This window comes from Anarhichas minor, unplaced genomic scaffold, assembly GCF_050575085.1.
Source record: "Anarhichas minor isolate MPS153535 unplaced genomic scaffold, ASM5057508v1 ptg000136l, whole genome shotgun sequence".
Classification (NCBI taxonomy): Eukaryota; Metazoa; Chordata; class Actinopteri; order Perciformes; family Anarhichadidae; genus Anarhichas; species Anarhichas minor.
This window is the reverse complement of record NW_027466582.1, coordinates 16,156,664-16,179,152: the sequence shown is the minus strand read 5'-3', so window position 1 is coordinate 16,179,152 and position 22,489 is coordinate 16,156,664. Positions and strand designations below refer to the sequence as shown.

The 22,489-nt window shown below is 43.5% G+C and overlaps 2 protein-coding genes across 2 annotated transcripts in view; both read right to left on the bottom strand.

Annotated features, from left to right (window-relative positions):
• fynb (FYN proto-oncogene, Src family tyrosine kinase b) overlaps positions 1–6,589 on the bottom strand; it is a 50,419-nt gene extending 43,830 nt beyond the window's left edge. The window contains exon 1 of the mRNA XM_076084424.1: positions 6,141–6,589. The gene's annotated coding sequence lies outside the window, so the exon portion shown is untranslated. The remainder of the gene's footprint in view (positions 1–6,140) is intronic.
• On the bottom strand, positions 532–20,600 carry LOC142941946 (solute carrier family 22 member 6). The gene is made up of 11 exons (XM_076084073.1): positions 20,217–20,600; positions 19,454–19,557; positions 19,146–19,300; positions 18,204–18,372; positions 16,359–16,482; positions 15,728–15,834; positions 14,224–14,435; positions 13,483–13,591; positions 12,623–12,864; positions 9,699–9,818; positions 532–734 (listed from the first exon to the last, which is right to left on the bottom strand). The coding sequence occupies exons 1-11, from the start codon at positions 20,598–20,600 to the stop codon at positions 532–534; spliced, it is 1,929 nt and encodes a 642-aa protein (XP_075940188.1).
• Positions 20,601–22,489: the final 1,889 nt, after the last annotated feature.

Sequence of the window (22,489 nt, the reverse complement as noted above, 5' to 3'; positions counted from 1 at the left end):
ACAGGGCTGGTGCAGGAAAAGAAAGTGACGCCAATATGCGGTCATGTGCTTTGCAAAATTCTTCAAACAAGAAGCCATTGAAGGGAGACTTTGCTTTTCACACACCATCGGTAACACACATCTGAAAACCTGCAAAGGCGTGTGCTGCATTGCCTGCTGGTCTATTGACGCTACTGTGAGTCGGGTAGATCTGAAGAACATTACTGTTGAACATCAGAGTCTAGAGAGAAAAAACTACGCTGTTAGATTGTAAGGAGTTCACACCAAAAGTTAACGTTTGTCTCTCCACTGCCAACACAGTAAGCATGAATAAAACATTACCGTCTTTAATTAATTCACAAAATCAACTTTTTGTTTATGATCTATTTATTAGAATTTTCTAAATCTGCTGGGAGTAGACGAATAACACTCAGCCGGGCTCATTGTAAATTAAAGTTACTCCAAGGAACTACAGATGGGTGATGATTTTCAAATTTTTTAAGTCATTAAATTAAACAAAAAGCAGATAGTTTAAGTGACTCGATCATCTTGTCACACTACAAACTGGGCCTCCGACCAGTCCACCGGGGACAGACCCTGATCCGGCTTCGACCTGCAGTCGGAGCTCTGGCGGGAGGTTAAGAGCTCCGCGCCCGGCAGCGGCCTCTCCTCCACCGGCCAGGAGCTCCGCCGGTCCCTATTCGAGGCCAACACAGACACCACAGGGCAGACGGGCCCAGGATGTATTGCTGGGCCTGCTGGAGGAAAGGGAGGCGCGGGAGAACCAGAACCAGGACTGAGCGGGGGCAGACTGTCAGGCCCTGCTGCAGTAAAATGAAAGGCTTTCTAAAAGGGACTCTGGTGCTCGTAAACACTACCGCTGTTGTCCACAGGGGCCGCCAAAATCAAGTAATAACTTTAAACATGTATGGTATTTGGACTTTTGGTCGAACAAAACAAAGAATGTGAAGAAGATGTAACTGTTGGATTTTCAAACTACCTCTGGCATTTCATACGCATAATCAAAAGAACGATCGACGGGTTAATTTAAACAAAAATGACTAGTTGATGCCCTAAAGAAGAAGGAAAACAGCGTTTTGTGCCTTGTTAAATACAATACTGAGCATAATGCATGGAGTCAGTGAGCTCCTTCAGCTGCTTCTCTAACCACCACATGGTGCCTTGGATCTGCTGCTAGCTGCTCAGACACCCGCATATGGAGGAAACCTGTTATAGTAACCTACCATTGCCATACCACCGCTTCAGCAGCAGTAGAAACTTTCCGTTCAGGCTGTGGCAGAAATTAAAAGATACTTGCTCGACTTTATTCAGCGGTAAGGTTTTAAATATAGACAGAGGCGCTCCAGTGCACTATTAACCTCCTGAATAAAAGGCTAAATGGACTTGAGAGCTGAATGGAATCGGAGAGATTAAGAAAGAAGAAAAAGGGAGATTAAAAATGGAAAATGTTGAGCAGGATATGAGAGAGAGAGCCACGCTTGCTGGCACTCTCATGCCTTGCCTGCGCCCCAGATGTAAATGAGCAAATGTGATTCCCTTCAGAGGGAAATGAAGCCACACTTGACGACCGGCGACTGACTTTGCACATTTGGAGCCGAACACAAAGACGAGCCATGGCAGGTGGAAGTGGCGGGCCGATAAGGGACTGTGCGTGATGCTATCAGATCGACGGCATCGGTTACACCTGCCCCTCGAAGCGAGACAAACAACTCCGGCTAATTGAATTCCTTTGAAGAAAAACACCCTTAAGACGGACATCTCCGCGGGTTCGTTTTGACGAGCTTTCATGCGAGTGTGTCGCTTTCACACATCATTTCCTCCCTGGATATCGCTGCAACGATGACCCAGAGACATATGCCCGGCTCGCTGCATTCACATTTTTTTTTAATGAAGCTGATGGATCTTGTAAAAAGCTAGAAGAAAAGAAAAAGGGCGGCGTAAAACCTCTTGGGTTTTTAATTAGTAGAGTGAAAACAAAACTAGCAGTTGTGATATGGAGATGCTGGAGGGATTGCAAGTGGTACAAGAGAATTAAACGCGTTGTTTTTTGCTACTCGATCAAGCTGTCAGAGCTACATTGGAGCCCACACTGTCACTAACTTCACTCCCTGGATACATATGATCACACTTTTGGAAAAACAACAAAGCGATTTCAGAGAGAAGCAGATAGAAGGGTTTACAATGTGCGTATGAAAGGTTGTCAAAGTGATTCAGCAGTGAAAATGAGCTAAAAAGAATGAGCTAAAATGAGCTAAAAAGATAAAAGATAGAAGCTAAAGCCAGCTGGTTACAGTGTAAGGTGAATCATCGTGGAGATCGAGACAGAAGACATTGAAATTAAGGATCAACATTGTTCCTGTAAAGCCGGGTAGATCTTTATTCACTGTTACAATCATTAAAAGGCAAAAACAGCCCGTGTATACATTCAGTACACCTTTAGTAGCTAGCGTAGCATAGACGTGCCAACGCCAGTTAATGAGGTGCTAACGTACTCTGCTAATGATTGGACAGACTGCGTTTTAGAGGCGGGACGAAGGGTCGATTAACCTTGTTTTTCTATTATTTGATAAGCGCCAATAAATAAAACGTTATGTATGAGGGCAAGAAAAACTTGAAAAACAAAAACAAAGCCTCAGCCTGCTCTATTACCGGCTGTAGCCTCCTAGTGACGGGGAAGCAGGGGCCAATGGCCCCCAGAGAGCTGTTCCACTCATTTCCTGTAACCAGCGTAGCCAGAGCATGAAAACACGGTGGAATTAGCAAGCTGACGTTAGCTAGCACACGAGCCGGCTGCTAAATGAGTCAAATTGAAATACTAAACGCTCTACGCACCCTTGTCACAGCGTACGTTAGCACATTGCTATCGCCAGATAATCAGCTACTAACACTGATTCACCAGATGGTGAGATGTGCTGATAGCTTAACTATCAGCACACAGGAAGGAGAGAACAGGCTCGTGTTGCGCTGTGACAGTAATGATACACAGTGGTGACTGCAAGAGTAAAAAATGACAGACGCCGTGGAGAGAGGCAAGAAGGGGGGGGGGGGGGGGGGGGGGGGTTTGATCAGAGGGCGTTAACATTTATTTATTTGATGACGTAGATTAGTCTAGAACGGTCAACTCTATCTAGGAGCTGGCCTTGCGATATTAGAGCTGATTTAAAACAGAAGATGGCTTTTTACATCACAGTTTTTATTAAATTTGGTGAGAAACGTCCAGGTCAACATCATCCCAGCCATATCATTTAGTCAGAAGCTTAAAAAACACGTTTAAGTGTACGGTACGTCTTCAACCTCGATCTGTGGCTCAACATTTACTCATCTGTAACAATAGCTATGTCACGACTCAGCCTCAGCAGGGGGGGGGGGACAGTTTGTCCCTCTCCTCTGGGAGCGTGACACAAAGGACGACACTGTAGCGATGTCTTTCTGACCTCAGAGGTTGTGGCGTGACGCTGAGCGTGGAGGAGCAGCTGACTGCTCTACATTTAATCAATAGTGTGAAAACACTGGGTTTGATTTAATATGCTGATTGTCACAGTATTCTGGTGGTTAAGCAATGTCTGCAATAGCATTTAATATCCTCTTACTAGGAATTGCACATCAAAGAAAGCTGTATATACTGCACATATACTCAAGGTCCACTTACTCGGCTTTTTCCGGAGCTTTCAATCGCATCTTACCATCTTCATCAGCAAAGTTTGCTCAGCTGAGATCGCTCACTTGTTATCAAGTGATGAACTTAGGTCGATCACCTGAGGATGAACTTCAAGCTCCATCACAACTGAGCAAACTGCCTCCCTGATGAAGACCATGAGATGTGGTGGAAAGCCCTGGGAAAAAGACTCTCTACATTTTGGTCAAGCAGAGACATGTTGGCTGTCTTTAGATGTATATTTGTATCTTAGAGTACACTCGCTGTGTACACGTGAAAAAGATTACCGCTATTCAGTGTTACGGATTCATTGCAGATTCATTTTTTATTCATTTAAGATTCACATTTGTTCAATAAATTCATTATTTGGCTCAAAAAAAAAGAAAATACTGAAAAATGCACATAATTTCCCAGTGCCCAAAATTAACATTCTTAAATTGATGTTTTTTTCCAGACCATCAGTGTAAAATCCAAAGACATTCACTTAAGTTTCACAGAAGACCAACATAAACAGCAAATATCCAACAACTTTAGCCAGTAAAATTGTAATTTTGGCATAAAAATGGCTAAAGTGATTCATATTTTTTTAATTGAATTAGTTAAAACAAAGTCTGAATTCAGAACTCATGCCTCTATATGAGAAAATGTGACCATAAGCGAAACATTTCTTTTAAAGTTAAAAGACTGAGACGAACCAGGACTCGCAAACACTACCACTTTCGTCCACAGGGACCGCCAAAATCAACACAGAAGGAAAGTTCCTCATGGTAGCTTTAAATCCAGACTGTTTTATAACCAGTGAGAAGTTCCTCAAAGTAACTTCAAGTGATGCTTTAATGAAAACAAAAATCTAAAAGCAGATTGCAGACTTGAGTTTCCCCAAGTGTATCATTGGGACTAAAATAAAAGATCAGCTGGTAAAGATCTACTACTTCATTAGCTTTCCTGTGTTCTACTGTCCTCACCCCTGTGTGATAACCTGCCTGATCAGGTCTCTCCTGCCAAAAACAAAGTATCCGGCGTGAGCTGGGATCAGGAGCGCGGTACTTTGGCAGTGCCTGTAAGGAGGATGACAAGTCGTTTAAAGTGGTCTGTCTAACCGGGCCCGCATGCTAAACACAGGGGACTTTAATCAGCGATAGAGAGCGATGCCTCATCCTATTGTACAGCACCGATAATAAAAAAAGAAAGAGGAGCAGCCCTCAACTCATAACTCATCGATGAGTTTTTAACACAAACATGGACGTAAAGATTTGTTTGATGTCTGCTAAATCGAGATATTCAGACCTGGACAACGTGACGCAACAGCTTCTACAGGAAAAAAACGAATATATTTCATAAAGCGCCTCTGGTTTCTGTGCTTGGTTTCAAAGAGTACTACCACTCAGACAGAGATGATGCCGGCAGCCTGGGGACTGATCCATACACTGGGTTTCCATACACCTGCACCTGTATGATTTTGCAGTTTTTCCCCTGAGAGCCACCTAAAAATAAAGTCATTCCAAGTGGCACGTCTTGCTGTCTGTCGCCTGTTGTAAATACAGGCCGCTTCATTGGGAGAAACTGTTGGGCAGCCGACGACAATACTATCAATGACACCGATTGTGCAGACAATGATTAAGAAAATGGCTGTGGTGACGTTTTATAGGCTAAATGAAAGGGTTGAGGGATGGAAAGGTGATGGAAGCAGTTAGAGGAAGAGGGCCGTCATCATATGAGAGGAGGCAATCTTATCACAGACCAAACATCAGCTTGGGTGGGTGGTGTTCTCAAGTGATGCCGACACACTTTACCAGCATCGCGCGCCTCGATGCGTGGAGGAATGCGAGCTGGTCCTCAAAGTCTGCTGAGCACTACGGTTTCCCTAATGCACGCGGGAGCGCCTAAACGCATCCCAGGTATATACAAGAGACAGAGAGAGGGAGAGAGAGACTGCCAATCACGTGAGGTTGTGTCCTTCACCTGACTCTCCATTTAGCCTCTATAGGGAGAGGGAGATGCTGATGCTGCTGCTGCTGATGATGCTGCTGCTGCTGATGATGCTGGGGGGTGTAAGCATGGTAAACAACACGAGCAGAGGACCCTGACACCAATGCGTCAAGATGCTTTCAGGGCTAAACGCCTCCCGGTGATAACAAACGTAAAGTATTCCTTCTGTTTCTCCGTTGACTTGTCTGAGGTTAATTAGCTCCGGGAAACCCGTGTCTTCACTCCAGTGACGCGGGCTAGATATGTGCTGGTGTGTAACAACATTTCACCGAAATACACACCAGGTGTCATTAAAAAAAAAAAAAAAAAGACAGCCTTCCCATGTAGAGGAGCGGGAGAAGGCGTAGCTAGCTAACATGCTAAAGCGCCTTTTAACGTTGAAGAAATGTCAATAATATTGATACTACATGGAGAGAGAAAAAAAAATCAAAGTAAGTCACTCTGCTTCAGAGGTACCAAGGCAGCAGAGTGATGAGAGAAAGGGGACACGTCTTACCTGTTCAAACGCGTCTAATATCCCGCAGCACTATACTCCATTGCCGTTGTGATGAAGTGGTTTGACAGTGGGACAGTGAGACAGGCTGCCCTGGTGTCGCCGTGCTCCGCTCGTCGTGGCCGCTGCGTGTGATGGCGTTAGCTCTGCAGGGCCCACAATGAAACTAGCGCCGCCTTCACGAGCCGTCGGAAATGTCACGCTGAGGCAGCGTGCGGCAACCAACGGGGTGCAACAAAACGGGTTGTGCGGGTTGCATAGAAGATTTATCTGAGGAAATAAGACATGGAAATTGTTCTTTGTATCCGAGCTGTCGAATGGGATGTTTAAAGGACAGAGGACACAAAATCCACGACATGATTTGTTGGCTGATTTTATCTGACCTGCAGCCCATCTTATTGGTATTCCCTCTGACAAGGATTGGTCTCGTTGAATGTCTCTCTTTTGGTATGAGTTTTCGAAAATTAAACAACTGCATTTATTACAAATAAATAAGCATTACTTTGTTACGTACTTTTTTGACTTATTAATTGTTGTTTGGCTTTTATTACCCCAATTGATTGCTCCGACAGTCAGAATCCAGAGCTTTCCAGAAGCAAGTGAAGGACGCATAACGGGCCCGGTCTTTGACTGGCAGGACGCCCGTCCAATCAGAGGATAGCGAGGGGGCAGTGGGTGGGTGGGACGGGGATGGTGTAAACAGATTCCTTTGATTAAGATTTCTAATAAACGTGGATTTAACACAGATGTCACAGCAGAAGTAAATGATCCTAGACTTGTATTAGGTTTTAGAAGATTAATGACATCGAGAATAAAAAAACATGTCTAGGTCTCAATAGAAATATAGTAACATATGAACATCTGAAAGGTTTAAGTGTGTTTTTTCTTATAGGCGGTGCTATATTTCGGTTTGACTTCCAATGAAGTGACAAACAGCTGTATGAGTTGCAGTGCATGTTTACTTTTTGTTTTGTTTTTTACTTGACGTTGGAGCGCCATCTTCTGGCTACACAGTGGAACAGCACTTTAACGCCTTACAGAGCAGCCGTCTCACTCCGTACAGTCAAGCCCCTCATCACTTCGTTCGGGCCTTTGCAGCCATCCCAGACCCGCTCTTGAAGTAACAGTTGCTGTCTGATGTCTGTCAGCTTCCCACAGCTCAGAGCCTACAGCTGCTTCGGCGGAGTGGACTCACGCGCAGACGGTTGCACGCACACGGACACCCCCCACTGAAATAATGAAACTGATGACGGGTTAATAAGTAACCTGATATGATGGGATGGAATTGTAGATTGAAGATTTTTTTTTTTATCTGGCGATTCATTTTCTAAGTATGATCTCTTTTTTTGGTTTTCAGGTGAGTATTAATTTAGATAACTTGCTAACACACAATATATATATTTATTGTGTGTTAAGAGTGCATGGAGAAATTACAATTACAAGGACATGGGGGTGCACTTCTGCCTCTTGTGGCCAAAATGAATATTACAACAACAAACAACTCCCCCCACCTGTTTCACAGACAACTTTGTATTTATTTATTATCCTTATAACGCGATCATGTGTTCAAATGTAATCTTGTAAAATGTAGTTTTTGGTGAGAAACTTCAACAAATCCAGTTGTTTCAAGGGAATGTTTTCACAGCCATATAAAATAGATATAAGACAGGGAATTACGACCTGTTTCACTTCCTAACACTAGCTCTGAACAGCTTGTACTACATCATCAAAACTACTAATGACAAGATTTAAATTTGAAATAAAAAATCATTTCCCAATCATTTGAGTAGTTTGTTTTATGCTAATAACCGCTATAGATCACAATAAAAAATTCAAAGGAAAACATTTTGAATTTAACAGACGAGCACGACATACATTCTGCTTGAGAAATCTTTATTGTACAAAACAAGTCAATAGAAAATAATTTTCACAGCAACAACTTGAGTCACAGACTTTGGTTCTGCAGAATCTCTGTATATAAATGTAAAAGTATAGAGACGCATCGATACAATCATTTTACATAACATCAAAAAAGAAGAACACATAAGAGCCTTGAGTCAAACATTCAAGTGTCTTTTGCTACTTAAACTGTGTTTTTCGAGCATTTTAAACCGAACATATTGTGCACCACAACTCTCGTGTTGTCACCAGAGTTTATCGTCCGAACACCAAACGTACTCTGTAAGGGCTTGCATAGAACACGGATATTATTGGTTCTGGGGCCGATTAAGTTTTATGGGCCTCCACTGGCTGTACTAAGCTGACAGAAGAGACACAGTCGCTGCTTTGTCTCTGCAGTAGTGCCGGTTTGTTTACATCCATTGTAAACTGTAAGCTGGAGACACAGGAGAGATCCCCCAAAAAAAAGATCTCTCAAATGTTACATGACAGAAAATACGGTATACAAGTCAAAATATTCAGAAACGTACACTTATACGTTGAGTTATTCAAATGTATATATTTGTTAAGTCAAGTGTCATATAGTGCCGTTAAATTGGAGAGAAGTCATCAAGGCCGACGTCTCCAACATCTTACACCAAAACAAACTGATAGATGGCACCAAGAGGAGAAATATGTATTTTGAGGTGAACTGTCCCTTTAAGTTGTGACCCGCATGTGTTACCATGGGACGTGACTTATGGGAACCCTTTTCCAAATAGTCCATAAACTACCATTTGAACGTTAATATGATCCTACTTTCAGATGGCTATGTAATCCATTTCGGGGAGCTCTGATTCAGCAGATCGCAGAGAGCATCATTTTCATCAGAAGGAAAATAGGAGAACGTTAAAATTAGTTTTCAGGTTGCGTGGGAACCCCGATAAGGGATCTGGCTCACAGTCTGCATTCCAATTCATCCTATAAGGTGTTGGATGAGGTTGAGGTAAAGAGCTCTGCTTCCTTGTAAAAGGAAAGGGAACAACACAAATTGTTGACACAAAGGAAACACGGACGCACACTATTCACAGGCCACAGGAGGCTGTTTCTTTTAGCAAACAACTTCATAAAGTGATAATATGTCCATGTTGTGTTTACAGCTTGCTCTGCTGCCCCCTAGAGACCACAAAGTCACACTCATGTCATTTGCAGCGTAAAAAAAGAAGTGTACGAAAATACATTTGCGGGACTTCTTGCGTGAGAAGTTACCGCAGCAAACTGGTACCGTGTAAGAGGACGACGCTGTCTCTTTAAATAAGTGCTTTATTTTGCGATAATGGCTCCTTTTGACTTGGAGAATGCACACGTGTGTAATGCGTAAACCGCAGCTCGTCATACAACACAGGGAGTATACTTTAGTACTAACATTACATAAAAAGAGTCATTTCACTCCACCGACAAAAAAATATGTATCTAAGCTGATGCTCTTTGACACAAGCAAAGATGGCGTAAAAAAAACAACTTTGTACAAAAGATGGTGGAAAAAGAGTAAACATATTTTACTTACAAACAAAGTGTTCAGAATCTTGCAAAAACCCATAAAAAATGAATAAAGTTTAATCTTGACTTTGACTGGAAGCGTAGACGTTTGCCTTTTGGAATAGTCCTTAAAAGTACTCATACTGATGCGGCAGCTTGCACCGGTGCTGCTGTTGTTGTTGTTCATCAGTCCATCCCGGTGCCGCCGCCGCAGATATCCAGTTTTCCTCGGAGAGGGCTCAAAGACGACTGTCACCTTCCTCACTGAAAAAGAAAAGATGGAGGCATGTGATAGACAATTTGAGCCTCAGTGCAGCCGAGGAACAACTGCAGAGTTCGGATTAAAAACAGAATCTTAAAATTCCACTTCTTTTAGAACAGGGGTGTCCAAACTTTTTTCAAAGAGGGCCAGATTTGATAATGTGAAAATGCCCAAGGGCCAACAGTCCCTGCTGACATTATTTTAAACAATACAAGTAGCCTTGTAGATAAAATGGGGATGAATTTATATCATTGTATAAAGAGAGTGACATGAGAAGATCAATCTCATGTCTGTAAGTTAAATCAGCTATAATCACTATTTTAAAGTGATTAGTGACTCGTCTAAAACATTTAAAAAAGGAATAACTTCAATAGAATCATTCTATACAATGTAGCTTCTTTACATTCGATTAGAATGTAAAGAAGTTACATTCTGATACAATGTAACTTCTTTATATTCTATTAGAATGTAAAGAAGTTACATTGTTGCCTTTTCTTTTCTTCCCACAAGAACGTAATTTTGTCAGGTTGATAAAAAAATGTCACTTTACTTCCTGACATTGTTATTTTACCACAGGGGTGTCCAAACTTTTTTCAAAGAGGGCCAGATTTGATAATGTGAAAATGCCCAAGGGTCAACAGTCCCTGCTGACATTATTTTAAACAATACAAGTAGCCTATACATACATTGTTATTTAATCATTTTATTTTCAATGACAGCAAATAGCAATGTAACCAAATGTAAGCATTCATGTGTGAACACATCTCAACAACTAGTCTGCCTTTCTTTCACATCTTGAAAGTCAGATAACACAAAGAACAAGCCATCTAAAAGCTAATTACATAGAAACCGATCAATATTCTCACCTCAAGACAATCTTAAATATGACTTAGTGAGGGTAATGAAAAGTTGTCTCACATTTAAGTTCAACACACATGAAACAGGCTAACGAAAAAAATCAAGTTGTCTCTTAGTATCTGATGATGTGTTACGAGCCAGGCAAACATTAGCAAACTCGGTCTTCTTTTCGGGGCAAATGTTTTCTGCTATTTTCATAACACAGTCTTTGATAAACTTTGTCATGTTTAGCAATTACCATGGCCACTTGGTAGCTTACTTTGATGATGTTTTCATGTGAAAAGGACCGCTGCTGTGTGGCCAAGTTATCTTGGAGTTGCTTCACTTTTCTAGCTCGGTCGCTCTGATAGCTTGTTGTAGCATTAACATGTTTGGTCTCGTAGTGTCTCTTTACATTATATTCCTTAAACAAGGCAACAGTCTCATGACTAATTAGGCAGACACAGTTGTTTCGGTTTTCGCTGAAAAAAATATTGCGATCTCCACCTCTCCTGGAAGCGGCGGCCCTCATTATCGACTTTCCTTTTTTTTCTTGCCTTAACATGACATAAATAATGCATTTTAAGACAGAAAGTGCGGGCCATATAAAATCTGACCTCGGGCCGTGATTGGCCCGCGGGCCGGACTTTGGACATGCCTGTTTTAGAAGATTGAAAAAAATCTGCCTCGACTTCAACGCGAATCCCAACATGAGCAACAACATTATTTGTGTCTACACACCAGAATACATCAGTTAATACTCCAGCTATAGCTTTCAGATTCAGGGTATTGGTCTTTTTCAAGTGACAAGGCTCCAAATGTAGGTTAATAAAGTTCAAGTAAAACATTGGTGACAAAGTCAAGGTGCAGGTCCACACCGCTACTATCTTCACTCCCCAATTCATAAACATAAAATAATTAAAAGTTACTACAAGATTTTGTGTTGAACTTGGTGGCTCCTGTGGACGAAAGCGGTAGTGTTTCACCCCGTGAAGCGGTAGTGTTTCACCTCGTGAAGCGGTAGTGTTTCACACCGTGAAGCGGTGGTGTTTCACCTCGTGAAGCGGTGGTGTTTCACACGTGAAGCGGTGGTGTTTCACCCCGTGAAGCGGTGGTGTTTCACCTCGTGAAGCGGTAGTGTTTCACCCCGTGAAGCGGTAGTGTTTCACCTCGTGAAGCGGTAGTGTTTCACACCGTGAAGCGGTGGTGTTTCACCTCGTGAAGCGGTGGTGTTTCACCCCGTGAAGCGGTAGTGTTTCACCCCGTGAAGCGGTGGTGTTTCACCTCGTGAAGCGGTGGTGTTTCACCCCGTGAAGCGGTAGTGTTTCACCCCGTGAAGCGGTAGTGTTTCACCTCGTGAAGCGGTGGTGTTTCACCCCGTGAAGCGGTGGTGTTTCACCTCGTGAAGCGGTGGTGTTTCACCTCGTGAAGCGGTGGTGTTTCACACGTGAAGCGGTAGTGTTTCACACGTGAAGCGGTAGTGTTTCACCCCGTGAAGCGGTAGTGTTTCACCTCGTGAAGCGGTGGTGTTTCACACGTGAAGCGGTAGTGTTTCACCTCGTGAAGCGGTGGTGTTTCACACGTGAAGCGGTGGTGTTTCACCTCGTGAAGCGGTGGTGTTTCACACGTGAAGCGGTAGTGTTTCACACGTGAAGCGGTAGTGTTTCACCCCGTGAAGCGGTAGTGTTTCACCCCGTGAAGCGGTAGTGTTTCACCTCGTGAAGCGGTAGTGTTTCACCTCGTGAAGCGGTAGTGTTTCACCTCGTGAAGCGGTGGTGTTTCACACGTGAAGCGGTGGTGTTTCACCCCGTGAAGCGGTAGTGTTTCTGCAAAGATCTGCAGCTGCCAGAGTCCCTTCAGAAAACCTCAGATTTTACTGCAGCATGGGTCTGACAGTCTGCCTCCTGGTTCTACCAATCCTCCAGTCCATTTTTTTGTTGTTTAGGTGAAGTGAGCCTTTAAAAAAAACAGAAAGTTCTGAAAGCGGCGGTGTCAAACCTGAGGTTGGATCCCTCCACGTCTTCGATGGTGTCGGGCAGCGGCTTATTGGCCGTCTCAGGTAGCAGCAGGGTGAGGGCGGAGCCCAGCAGAGGGCAAAGCCCGCACAGAACCATGGGGGCCTGCGGACTGATGCCCTTCAGGAGGTACAGCATGGGAGCCAGGACCCCTCCAGTCCGAGCACACATGGAGCCAATACCGATCCCGTTCTGTCTGTGGGAGACACACAAAGAGGGTCAAAAAGGCCAAAGGTACATATCTACATCAGCTGTACCAGCGGCGTCCCTGGGTCATTATGCTACATTTCTCTTCATCATGACTGTCGTTGATTTGGTTTTAAAAACCTCGCGTTGCATTACATAACTTGACGTTATGTTTTAACATCACGATTAGTACTTCATCTGGAAAAAAAGCAACAATTTTTTGTGGTTGCACACTTTTCCCAATGATTCAAATATGTACTTTAATGTAAATAAGGTGCCAGAGTGCATAAAAAAAAGCCTCATAATAAAGCCTATTTATCGTGAGCTGCACTATAAAACAGTCTGGCTGGCATTGGACTGTAATCTATGATCACAATTGCTTTGTGTCAAATGTTTTTTTTTTATGGCATCACATCTCAATTATAACATACCGTAATCACAGCTGGCTTCATTGCATTACACAGGGTCATAGACCACTTGGTGTCGGACAACCTGTCTGATGTCCTTACAACCAGAGCAGGTTTGGTCTCAGCACACGCTGATGAGTCACGTCAAATGGGGCTCGGCAACCTCGTTGGGAAGATTTAGTCTGTAAACCACAGGAGTGTTTTGGGAGGGAAACACTCACCTGATAACGGTGGGGAACACCTCCGCCGAGTACACGTAAACAATGGAGAGAGACGCCGTGATGCCGAACTTCCCGATCATGGCCAGCACGGTTTTGACGACAGAGAGCTCTAGAGGAGAGGTCAAAGGGAAGTGAGGGAAAAGCTGGTTAGAACTTTGTAGCACCACCATTAATAACCCACAACGAACTCTCTTTAACAGGGTGAAACACCACGGCACCCATCGACATGTGACACAATAACAATTTGTAAAACTAAGAAGTGGACATTTCCTACAACAACAGTGGTCAGTTTATAGTGATTTTCCAACTCTCGTTTTGGATAGAAAGCTGTATATATAAATATACATATACTGTATATATACAGCTTTCTATCTAAAACAACAAAAGAAAAAACAACAAAGGAATTGTGTTTACGTGTATTAATAGTCATTGTAATTTTATTGTGTGCCTTTTTAAAATAAATTTTGGCAACGTTGATTTTATTAAAAACAGTCATGCCAAAAAAGCAGCATATACTATATGTCTCTAATATTTATTTTTTAAGTTCTTTTTTTTTTACTATGTTGCAGTTTACATAGTAAGAATTGTTCTGGAACCGTTTCACGCATTCACGTATGTTGTATAATTTTGTGGGGACAAGCAAACCATATAGTTTATACATGACGAGATTAGTATGTTCATTGTTCTCTGTTTGGACAGTCTATGAGGAGGTCTGCAGTAAGCGGCCGAGTGTGTCCATACCATTGGGGATGAAGACGGTCAGCAGGCAGGCCGTGCCGCCCACGGCCAGGAACGCTAGCTGGGAGAGCTTGCGTGAGCGGTTGAGGGTGAACAGGGTGATGGTGCGTGCCGGCATCTCCACCAGGCCGAAGATCATCTGGGTCAGGTAGATGTTCATTCCAAAGTCAGAAATGTTCAGCGACAGGCCGTAGTACACGAGCACGTTGGCGAACCTGAGACAGAAAAGTGGAAATATAGCGTCGTTTGTTTGGAGGGCATCGTGTAACCGACGCACTTTAAAGTTAGCATGTGTGGGATCTTTCAAATAACGGCGTACATTTTAGTTTGTGGGAGATTTAGGACATAATGCATGCAAAATGAAAGGGATGGTTTGGGGGTTTTGAGGCGGGGTTGTATGAGGTACTTATCCATAGCCAGTGTATTATCTGCAGTAGATGACAGTCGGCAAAAAATATTTACAAGAATGAAACACCTCCACTGTGCTGTTCTTGATACCACCACCGCGCTTGAGTAGGAAAATCAAGAGACTGTATTGTGCTCCATATGTTAACATGAGGTGGAAACAACAAGATGCACGAACAGGTACAAACATGTAGTGCAATAAAAAACATCAAAAAGAAAGACATTCCCATCAGCCTCAGCTGCAGTTAGTGTTTGATGACAATTTGCATGTAAGTAAATAGAAGCCTGCTTCAACTAAAATGATGACCGTGGTAAATTAATCATTAACTGATAACCTTGTTGAAACTTTTATTGTGAACATGTTAGCATACTAACTAGTACCATTTCTCCATTAATTTCACCGTCATTGCTAAAGATAAACTAACTAACTTTGGACCTCAAAGTGGATCAATCTGCCAGTTTGGTTTCGTTAGTAATCACAGAGCCACGAGCAGCGCTGAAGACTTAGTTTCACTGACACACATTTAGTATGGAAGACAGAAGCTGCACAAATAAATCAATCAATGACTCAATAAATACAATAATATGCCATTAAATTGACCAACAATATTATCAACTTTATATTATTATTTACTTACAGATTTATAACTTTATTTATTTTTACATTTATTTTTCTTTTACTCATCTTCTGAAAATCTTTGCAAATATACACAAAGTTTCCCAGTTTGAAATACTGCTAGGGAGGAATAAGCTTTGGCAAGAGATGGCAAAGAGGAGTGCATTGTAAAAACAAAGTTGTTCAGAATGTGGGAGGGCAACAAAACTCCAAGTGCCCCTCCAGTTTTACACAGGGGATAAAGAGTTGTGCTGTTTGGGTGTGCCACTGTAAAACACAAAAAACACACAAATAAAAGAGCCGTACCGCAGCACTACAGTGCAGCAATAATAATAATAACGTAACCAACTGTAGAGCTTTTTATTTTGGCATGTCAAATCCCAACATGGTCATGAGGACAAAAATGCTGGGGAGACAAAGATGCGTTTTCATATCCAGATATAAATACTGACATAAGGAAAAAGGGAATGCTCTGCTCATACTCACCAGAGATAAAAAACAATCAAAGAGTGCTTCCTCATTTTGGGGGTTCGAACAAGGTCTAGGAATGAGTATTTTTTCTTCACCCCGACTTTCTCTTCAACGTTATGGACCTGGAAAAAACAGGGAGTAAGACAGTGAGCAACAGACTTGGGAGTCCGGGTTAAAAGGTGGCAGAACACTACTGTTTAAGTAGTTTGCATGTGTAAATGATAATGACATTTATGCAAAGTAATAATGGTTGCTTCAGAGTGAGACCGGAGTACCTATGTCATACAGTTAGTGCTCTCTCACTGCTACTAAAGCAAGGGGAACTATTCAGCACTGTGCAGCAATGATCAATGAAGTGATCTCAAAATCATAATTCACACTACCTTGTCAGGCTACCTTGGCACGCTACCTGGGCACGCTACCTTGGCACGCTACCTTGGCACGCTACCTTGTAACGCTACCTTGTAACGCTACCTTGTAACGCTACATTGTAACGCTACGTTAACTAGGGTAACTAGGTGGAGGTGGAGGCTTACAGCGATGGGTATTTGTTATTAATGTTGTCATTTTGAACAGATTAAATAAATGACTAATATGTAACAAATATTCACAGACTAGAAAATAATGAAATATATTGCATCTGTACCTGCCGCATCTCCAAATCTTTGCTGAGGGGCCTCCCATTCATCTGCGCTGCTTTCCGGATCAGTTCCCATGCTTCCTCCTTTCTGTCATTAGCCATTAGCCAGCGAGCAGATTTTGGCAACACCCTAAAAATGTAAAAGCAAATTGTTCAGGTGACCTACTTACAAACACTTGCACTCAGCCCACTGTGTATTATCTACAAAACATGAAAGTCTCATGTGAAAGCCCTCCAGTTTGGAGAAACAGACAGGAGTACCAGCACGGAGGAGAAAAGCAGTTTACTGCTGTGGACGGGGGCAGCAGCAAAACCATTTTTAGACACCTAAAAATAATCTTTATCAGTTTAAGTGTACACTATATTTAGAATATTTTTGCCGGTTTACCTTGCCATAAGACAGACGTTCCCAAGGGGGAACTGAAGCCGTCATATCCATCCATGCTCTCGCCAAAGCCACCAGACTCCATTGAAAAAAAAACCTGTAATTTCACCTCGTGGAACACAGGAGTAAGTGGTCTACTACTCCCTCAATCGTTTAGTTTGTTTGTGTAATTGTGTGACTTTGGTGAATCCAATCTAACCAAAGTCCCACAATAACACAAACCAACCTATCGAGGCAGCCAGCGGTAGACTAGCAACTCCTGCTGCCCCCGTCCACAGCTGTCCACTGCTTTGCTTCTCCTGTGTGTTTCTCCAAACTGGGGACATGCCGACCGTAATGTACTGTGGGTAATACACTGACTATGGATAAGTACATTACACAACCAAACTTCATAACACCCAAACTATCCCTTTAAAAAAAATATTTACAGGAATGAAACACTGTGCTGTTCTTGCTACCACCATGGCGCTTAAGAAAATCACAAATCCTGCACACAGTGGCTTTAAGATTAGGTAAGAGAGACTGTATTGTGCTCCATCCGTTAACCTGAGGTGGAAACAACAAGATGCACATGTCTGAGGGTGAGGTCATCACAAATGTGCACCCCACTAAACTTGCTGCTTCTTCCTTGTTTCACACAACACAGCCGTCGTTGAGAGGAGGGAGGCGACTGTCATCTCTTTCACCTTATCGACGTTGAGGTTGTTACCCACCAGCGCTGCGTCGCCCGCGAACTTGATAATTACGATTGGAGCCTTGTTTGGCGGAGCAGCCGTGGCTCATTAGTCCAAACAGAACATCCCTGGGGGGTGGGGGCTGCGAAGGTCCAGAATCCAGTTACCAGGAAAGGCCAACTTCCACACCGGCTTCTGGGGGATGACTGTCGAATGCTAAACCAAAATCGATGAACCGCGTTCTCTCACTGGTTTTCTTGTTCTCCAGGTGCGACAGGTCTAGGCGGAGGGCTGAGGAGACGGCCTGTGGAGCTGTTGGTCAGAATCTGAACTTTGACCCGCACAAAAACATGCGCGTACAAACCTGCGTTTTCCAACTCTGGAACATCACCAATCCTCTGTATTTGTATACGTGTCCTTTCTGTATATAGATGTTTATGTATGTTTCTAATTTTTCTGTAACTGTGTCCTGTGAAGCAGACTTTGTTTTAAAAGGTGATTTACTAATAAAACCGTACTTGAGTAAGATCTATGGCAAGGGGCACACAGAGGGATACTCCTCAAAGAAGCTCTTTGCATCTCCCTGTACTGCTGCACTAAAAAGTACGAGAGAAATTTGGCACCGATCATGCCTGACATTGAGCATTCGCCACACATTTTGTTTTCAATCACAGGGTCTGAAACGGGATCTCCATCATTAACAAAGCACAACAAGTTTGTTTTTGAGTTTGAAGATACTGGAGAACAGAACACGCTGCATCAAATCTGGGTCACACTGCTCTGCCCACTGACCAGATGTAAAAGATGAAGAGGAAACCGGGTGCTGAGATAGCCAGCTGCAGTTTACGCCAGTCTCTTATGAGGTACGCCACTCCGGCCAGAAGAATATAGCCGAAGCCGAAGAAGTAGTCGGTGATTATACCTGCCAACATCCGCTGCTTGGATCCTGTCCATTCTGTGCCTGGATGAGACACACGGATTACATGCAATCACATATACTGTACGTACAGATAATAACTGCTTGAGAAACTACATATAAAAACAAGTGGATCGGCCCAGTTCATTCTATAAGCCATCGTCAGGGTTATTTCCTCATACTGGACATTGCTCGTCCAGAGCCACAGATGACTAAATACAACTGTTTTTGCATAATTAGTAGTCAATCTCATCACTAGTAGAGCCTTTTTGTGTAAAATCAGGGGACTGTTCTTTAAGACTTTGTATTAAACTCAGGTTATTCATCCATCTCTAGTGTTTACGGTATTTGTACCTTTAAAACAGAACACAGGATTTTTTTCAAACGTAACAAAACAAAACAAAAGCCTGAAGCTGGAAAAAGGACCAGTTCACCCACATCAACAGCTTCTTATCCATAGAGGCAAAATATTTGAAATATCAGCAGCTATCTATTGCTGCTGCTTCCCTCTCACAACCTGTTCATTAGTGCAACTGTAAATCTGTAAATGGTTTCCAGTTGCGCATGAAAACTACACAGTGAGGTCTGTGAATTATCTTGAGTACTCGCGACATTCTCTCTGTAGAGACATGTTGCTTTTGTTGAGAGGGGGGGGGGGGCTCGTAGGACATCTTAAAAACCATGGTAAACTAAATCAAACCAATGTGATTGGCTAGATAACACAATGCTTTTTTTTTTTTTAAATCATTGAAATAAAATTCATCCTTTGATAAGAGACAGAAATCCCAGATGTCTTTCACTTTCCATGAACCACTGACCTAGGACAAAGGCATTCATGATGACACCAGAGATGGTTGTTCCAACCACAAAGCGGAGGGCGATGTAAACGTAGAAATTAGGGGCGAAAGCAGCCCCGACCCCAAAGACAGCCTGGACCGCCAGGTTGATGAGAATGATGATCCTGCGACCGTACCTGGAACAAGACAAGACATTTCATAACTCTTGTCATTCCATGTGAACAACACTTTGAGAATTGTTCTGATGCAGATCGTGGGAGAAAGTAACAAGGAGTTACATCATGTATTTAATAGTGCTCCGAGGATGGATGTGGTGTGATCAAACTTACTTATCGGCTAAGCTCCCATACACAACAGCTCCTACTAGGAGGCCAAACATGTACATGGAGGAGGCCATGTTGTTCAGGCTGGCACTATCACAAACCAGGTCCCACTGCAAGAAGCATAGAGAAGTGATATATTCTGTATATTCATGTTCCCCAGAGGATTAACCATTTCCTTTCTGGGGGCTCCATGAGCACCACCTTGATGTTAAGCATCTCTCGAGCCAACAGATAACTAGATTTAAACCTTTGTTCTTGAGGCCGTACTCAAGAGGCCGGCTCTGTTGGAGATTCCTTTCCAGCACACACCGCTAAGGCTCCTTATGTTATCCACAGCTTGGGGACATTACAGAGCCCCGGACATCTTCGCATCAAGGGCCAAAGTAGAGGTCCGGACAATTTCTAAATCAATTGCAGATTTGTCCGACTTACTGTCCAACTGTGGTCACAGCAGCTGGCCCGTCACGTTGCCACACGTGACACTGTTTTGTCCAATCGCGTCATTTTGGTGATATAACGGCTCCGCCTGCCCAACCCTTAGGTTACAAAACAGGGTAGGGTAGGCCAGAAGATGCCTGCTCTGCAGGAGTCCATCTCTCAAACCTCACTCGGTTTAACCCTGTCTCAGGTATCACCAGAGCCCACGGAAATAAAACGGACCCTAGGCTTTCCTCAGCTGCATGGAGTCCTCATGTTAAACACATCAGGTGAAAACGTAGATATCCTGAGGTGAGAGGCTGCCTGGCAGGCGGTTGGTTTTTTCACTCACCTCAGTTACTGTGGTGCTTTGGAAGGTCTCTGTGCTGTACTGCCAGCCCCCCTGGCAGCTCCCAGCAGGGTGTCCATCGCCAAGAGCTACAGCACCGCTGTGGTTCAAGGGTACCGCGCAGGACAGATCAGGCCGGCCATCGGTGGCGGCCAGACGGCTGAAGTTGAAGTCCGAGGAGGCCGGAGCGCCCGCTGAGGGCCACGAGGAGCGGCACAAATGCGGCGGGACGGCCCCTGTGAAGACGGAGACCAGCATGTGGAACGCCAGAAAGATCTGAGGCAGACAGATCCACACAAACAAGACCTTCTGGAACTTCCCAAAGCCTCCAATGAGACAGAGGATGCCATCAAAGTTAATTTTTTCTGGCTTTTCCTGCAGATGCATACTCAACATGCGCTGCTCTGTGACAGATGCGCTCGGATTCAGAAAGTACAAAAGTGCTCCTGAAACTGGAGCTGTGAAAGATGCACAAGCTGATAGAGGCAGAGGGGTCAGTCAAATAACTGAGGTAAACGAGTGGAATGGATGTCGGCACCACGCTGATGACCAACAGGTGGAGAGAGTGTGCAGTCACAGTGGTGTTGTGCTCCAGTGTGAGTGCGACCTGGTGCTATCTGTGGTGCGTCTCTCTGAGAGTGACTTAACCTCTTATGTGAGCGACGGGAGTGAACCAAAGCAGGAGGGAGGTGTCTGCTCTCTGTGGGAGGAGCTGCTTCCCCCTCTGTCCCTCCCTTCCTCTCGCTCAAAGCTCAAAAAAATTTCTAAGCTGGTGACACAAAAGAAGTAGATAATTACAGCAGTGAGGGATTATTACTATGCCTTCATCAGCGGCTCCCGTTTATCTGCCTTATTGGGTCATTTGCTGACATGAGCTACCGCTGCATAGTTTGACCTCGGCGGGGCGATTCTTCTTCCAGGAAATTGAGCCTTCCGCTACTACGTGGCTCAAAGCAGAACTCACTATCAAAACCATACACGAAATCTGGAACAGATCTTTCGGGGTAATCTGAGAGGAGTGACGTTCGGCATTCTTTGATGAGTTGTGGGGCTCCGGCAGTTCACGTCTCGCACTGTGAGCGGTGGGCGCGTGGAATCCTATTCAAGGGTTTGTATTTCCAAAGCAAAAACGCATCAGAAAAGAGTCGCAGGGTTAAGAGAAATTTCACAAATACATTCAACCTGGTGCCAAAAACCAGATCTCCCATTCAGTGCCAAGCGGACAAAACAGTAAAGAGTGAGTGCTGCAGGATATTCTCTAAATACAGTAAATAGAATATATATTTCATCATTGGCTCTGATACATTAAAACACATAAAGCTCAATGTTTCAGCTCACATCAGGTACCAAACAGGAAAAATGGGTTGAAAACCAATTTATATATACATTTTAAAACACCTGTCTTGTTACTCTTCCTTGCTTTACACACTGTAGCACCATCTTGCGGTTAAATCAACTCACCAGCCAAAAGTACACACTGTCACTAACTGCACTCCCTGATTAGATATCATCCATATTTTTTGAAAAACGCGATTTCAGAGAGAAGCAGGCAGAAGGGTCTATACTTTGCGTTTGTAGGATTAGGATATAACTTATTCAGCAGCAAAAACAGGTCAGAAAGATGGAATGTACATGCCGCGGTCGGTAGCTCCCCTGAATTTCGCTACATTTTAGTTTTAATTTGTTGGCCATTTCACTGAAGTACTTATGGCACATGACAGAATACACTCATCAACGTCGGAGAAGGAAGCGTGGGGATTGGATACATTTTCTGGCAGCGGACCTTGAGACGAGTCTCGTCCACGGAGAGGGAGCGGGAGCAGAGGCGAGATGGAAGCTAAGCTAACGCAGCTAGGACCCGATGCTATTCCTCTTCCCAATTTGAACCTGGCTGATGAGCGGTCGCAGGATAGTTCAGGCTAACCCAGCCGATGTTTTTTTTAACGTAGAAACATAACATTGTAGAAATGTATATCTCCTTCTAACTTCTCTAGTAACGAGTATCACTGTTACACAACGTTTCACCACGACTAGCTCCATTTCCACAAAACCAGCCTGAAAAAGAAGAAAATCTGAAACCGTTGCGTGAGAGTCTATAGCTCTGTGAAGGTTGTAACGGAACATTTCAGGACTTGTACTTTAGTTCATCGTCAGTCCAGTGTCAGCGTCAGCTACGACTGTTAATTCTCACTATGATACAGTTAGTATACACCGCTGTAGATGGACACCTGTAACTGTTGGTACTCATCTGAGTACTATAAATATGTTCCGATATT

Excerpts from the sequence above, each read along its gene's own strand:
- LOC142941946 (XM_076084073.1), bottom strand. The coding sequence starts at position 20,600 with ATGCATCTGCAGGAAAAGCCAGAAAAAATTAACTTTGATGGCATCCTC. Across the intron at positions 19,558-20,216 it reads AAAGCACCACAGTAACTGAG|TGGGACCTGGTTTGTGATAG; the intron begins GTGAGTGAAAAA and ends TGCTTCTTGCAG. Across the intron at positions 16,483-18,203 it reads CTCTTCATCTTTTACATCTG|GGTGTTGCCAAAATCTGCTC; the intron begins GTCAGTGGGCAG and ends TTACATTTTTAG.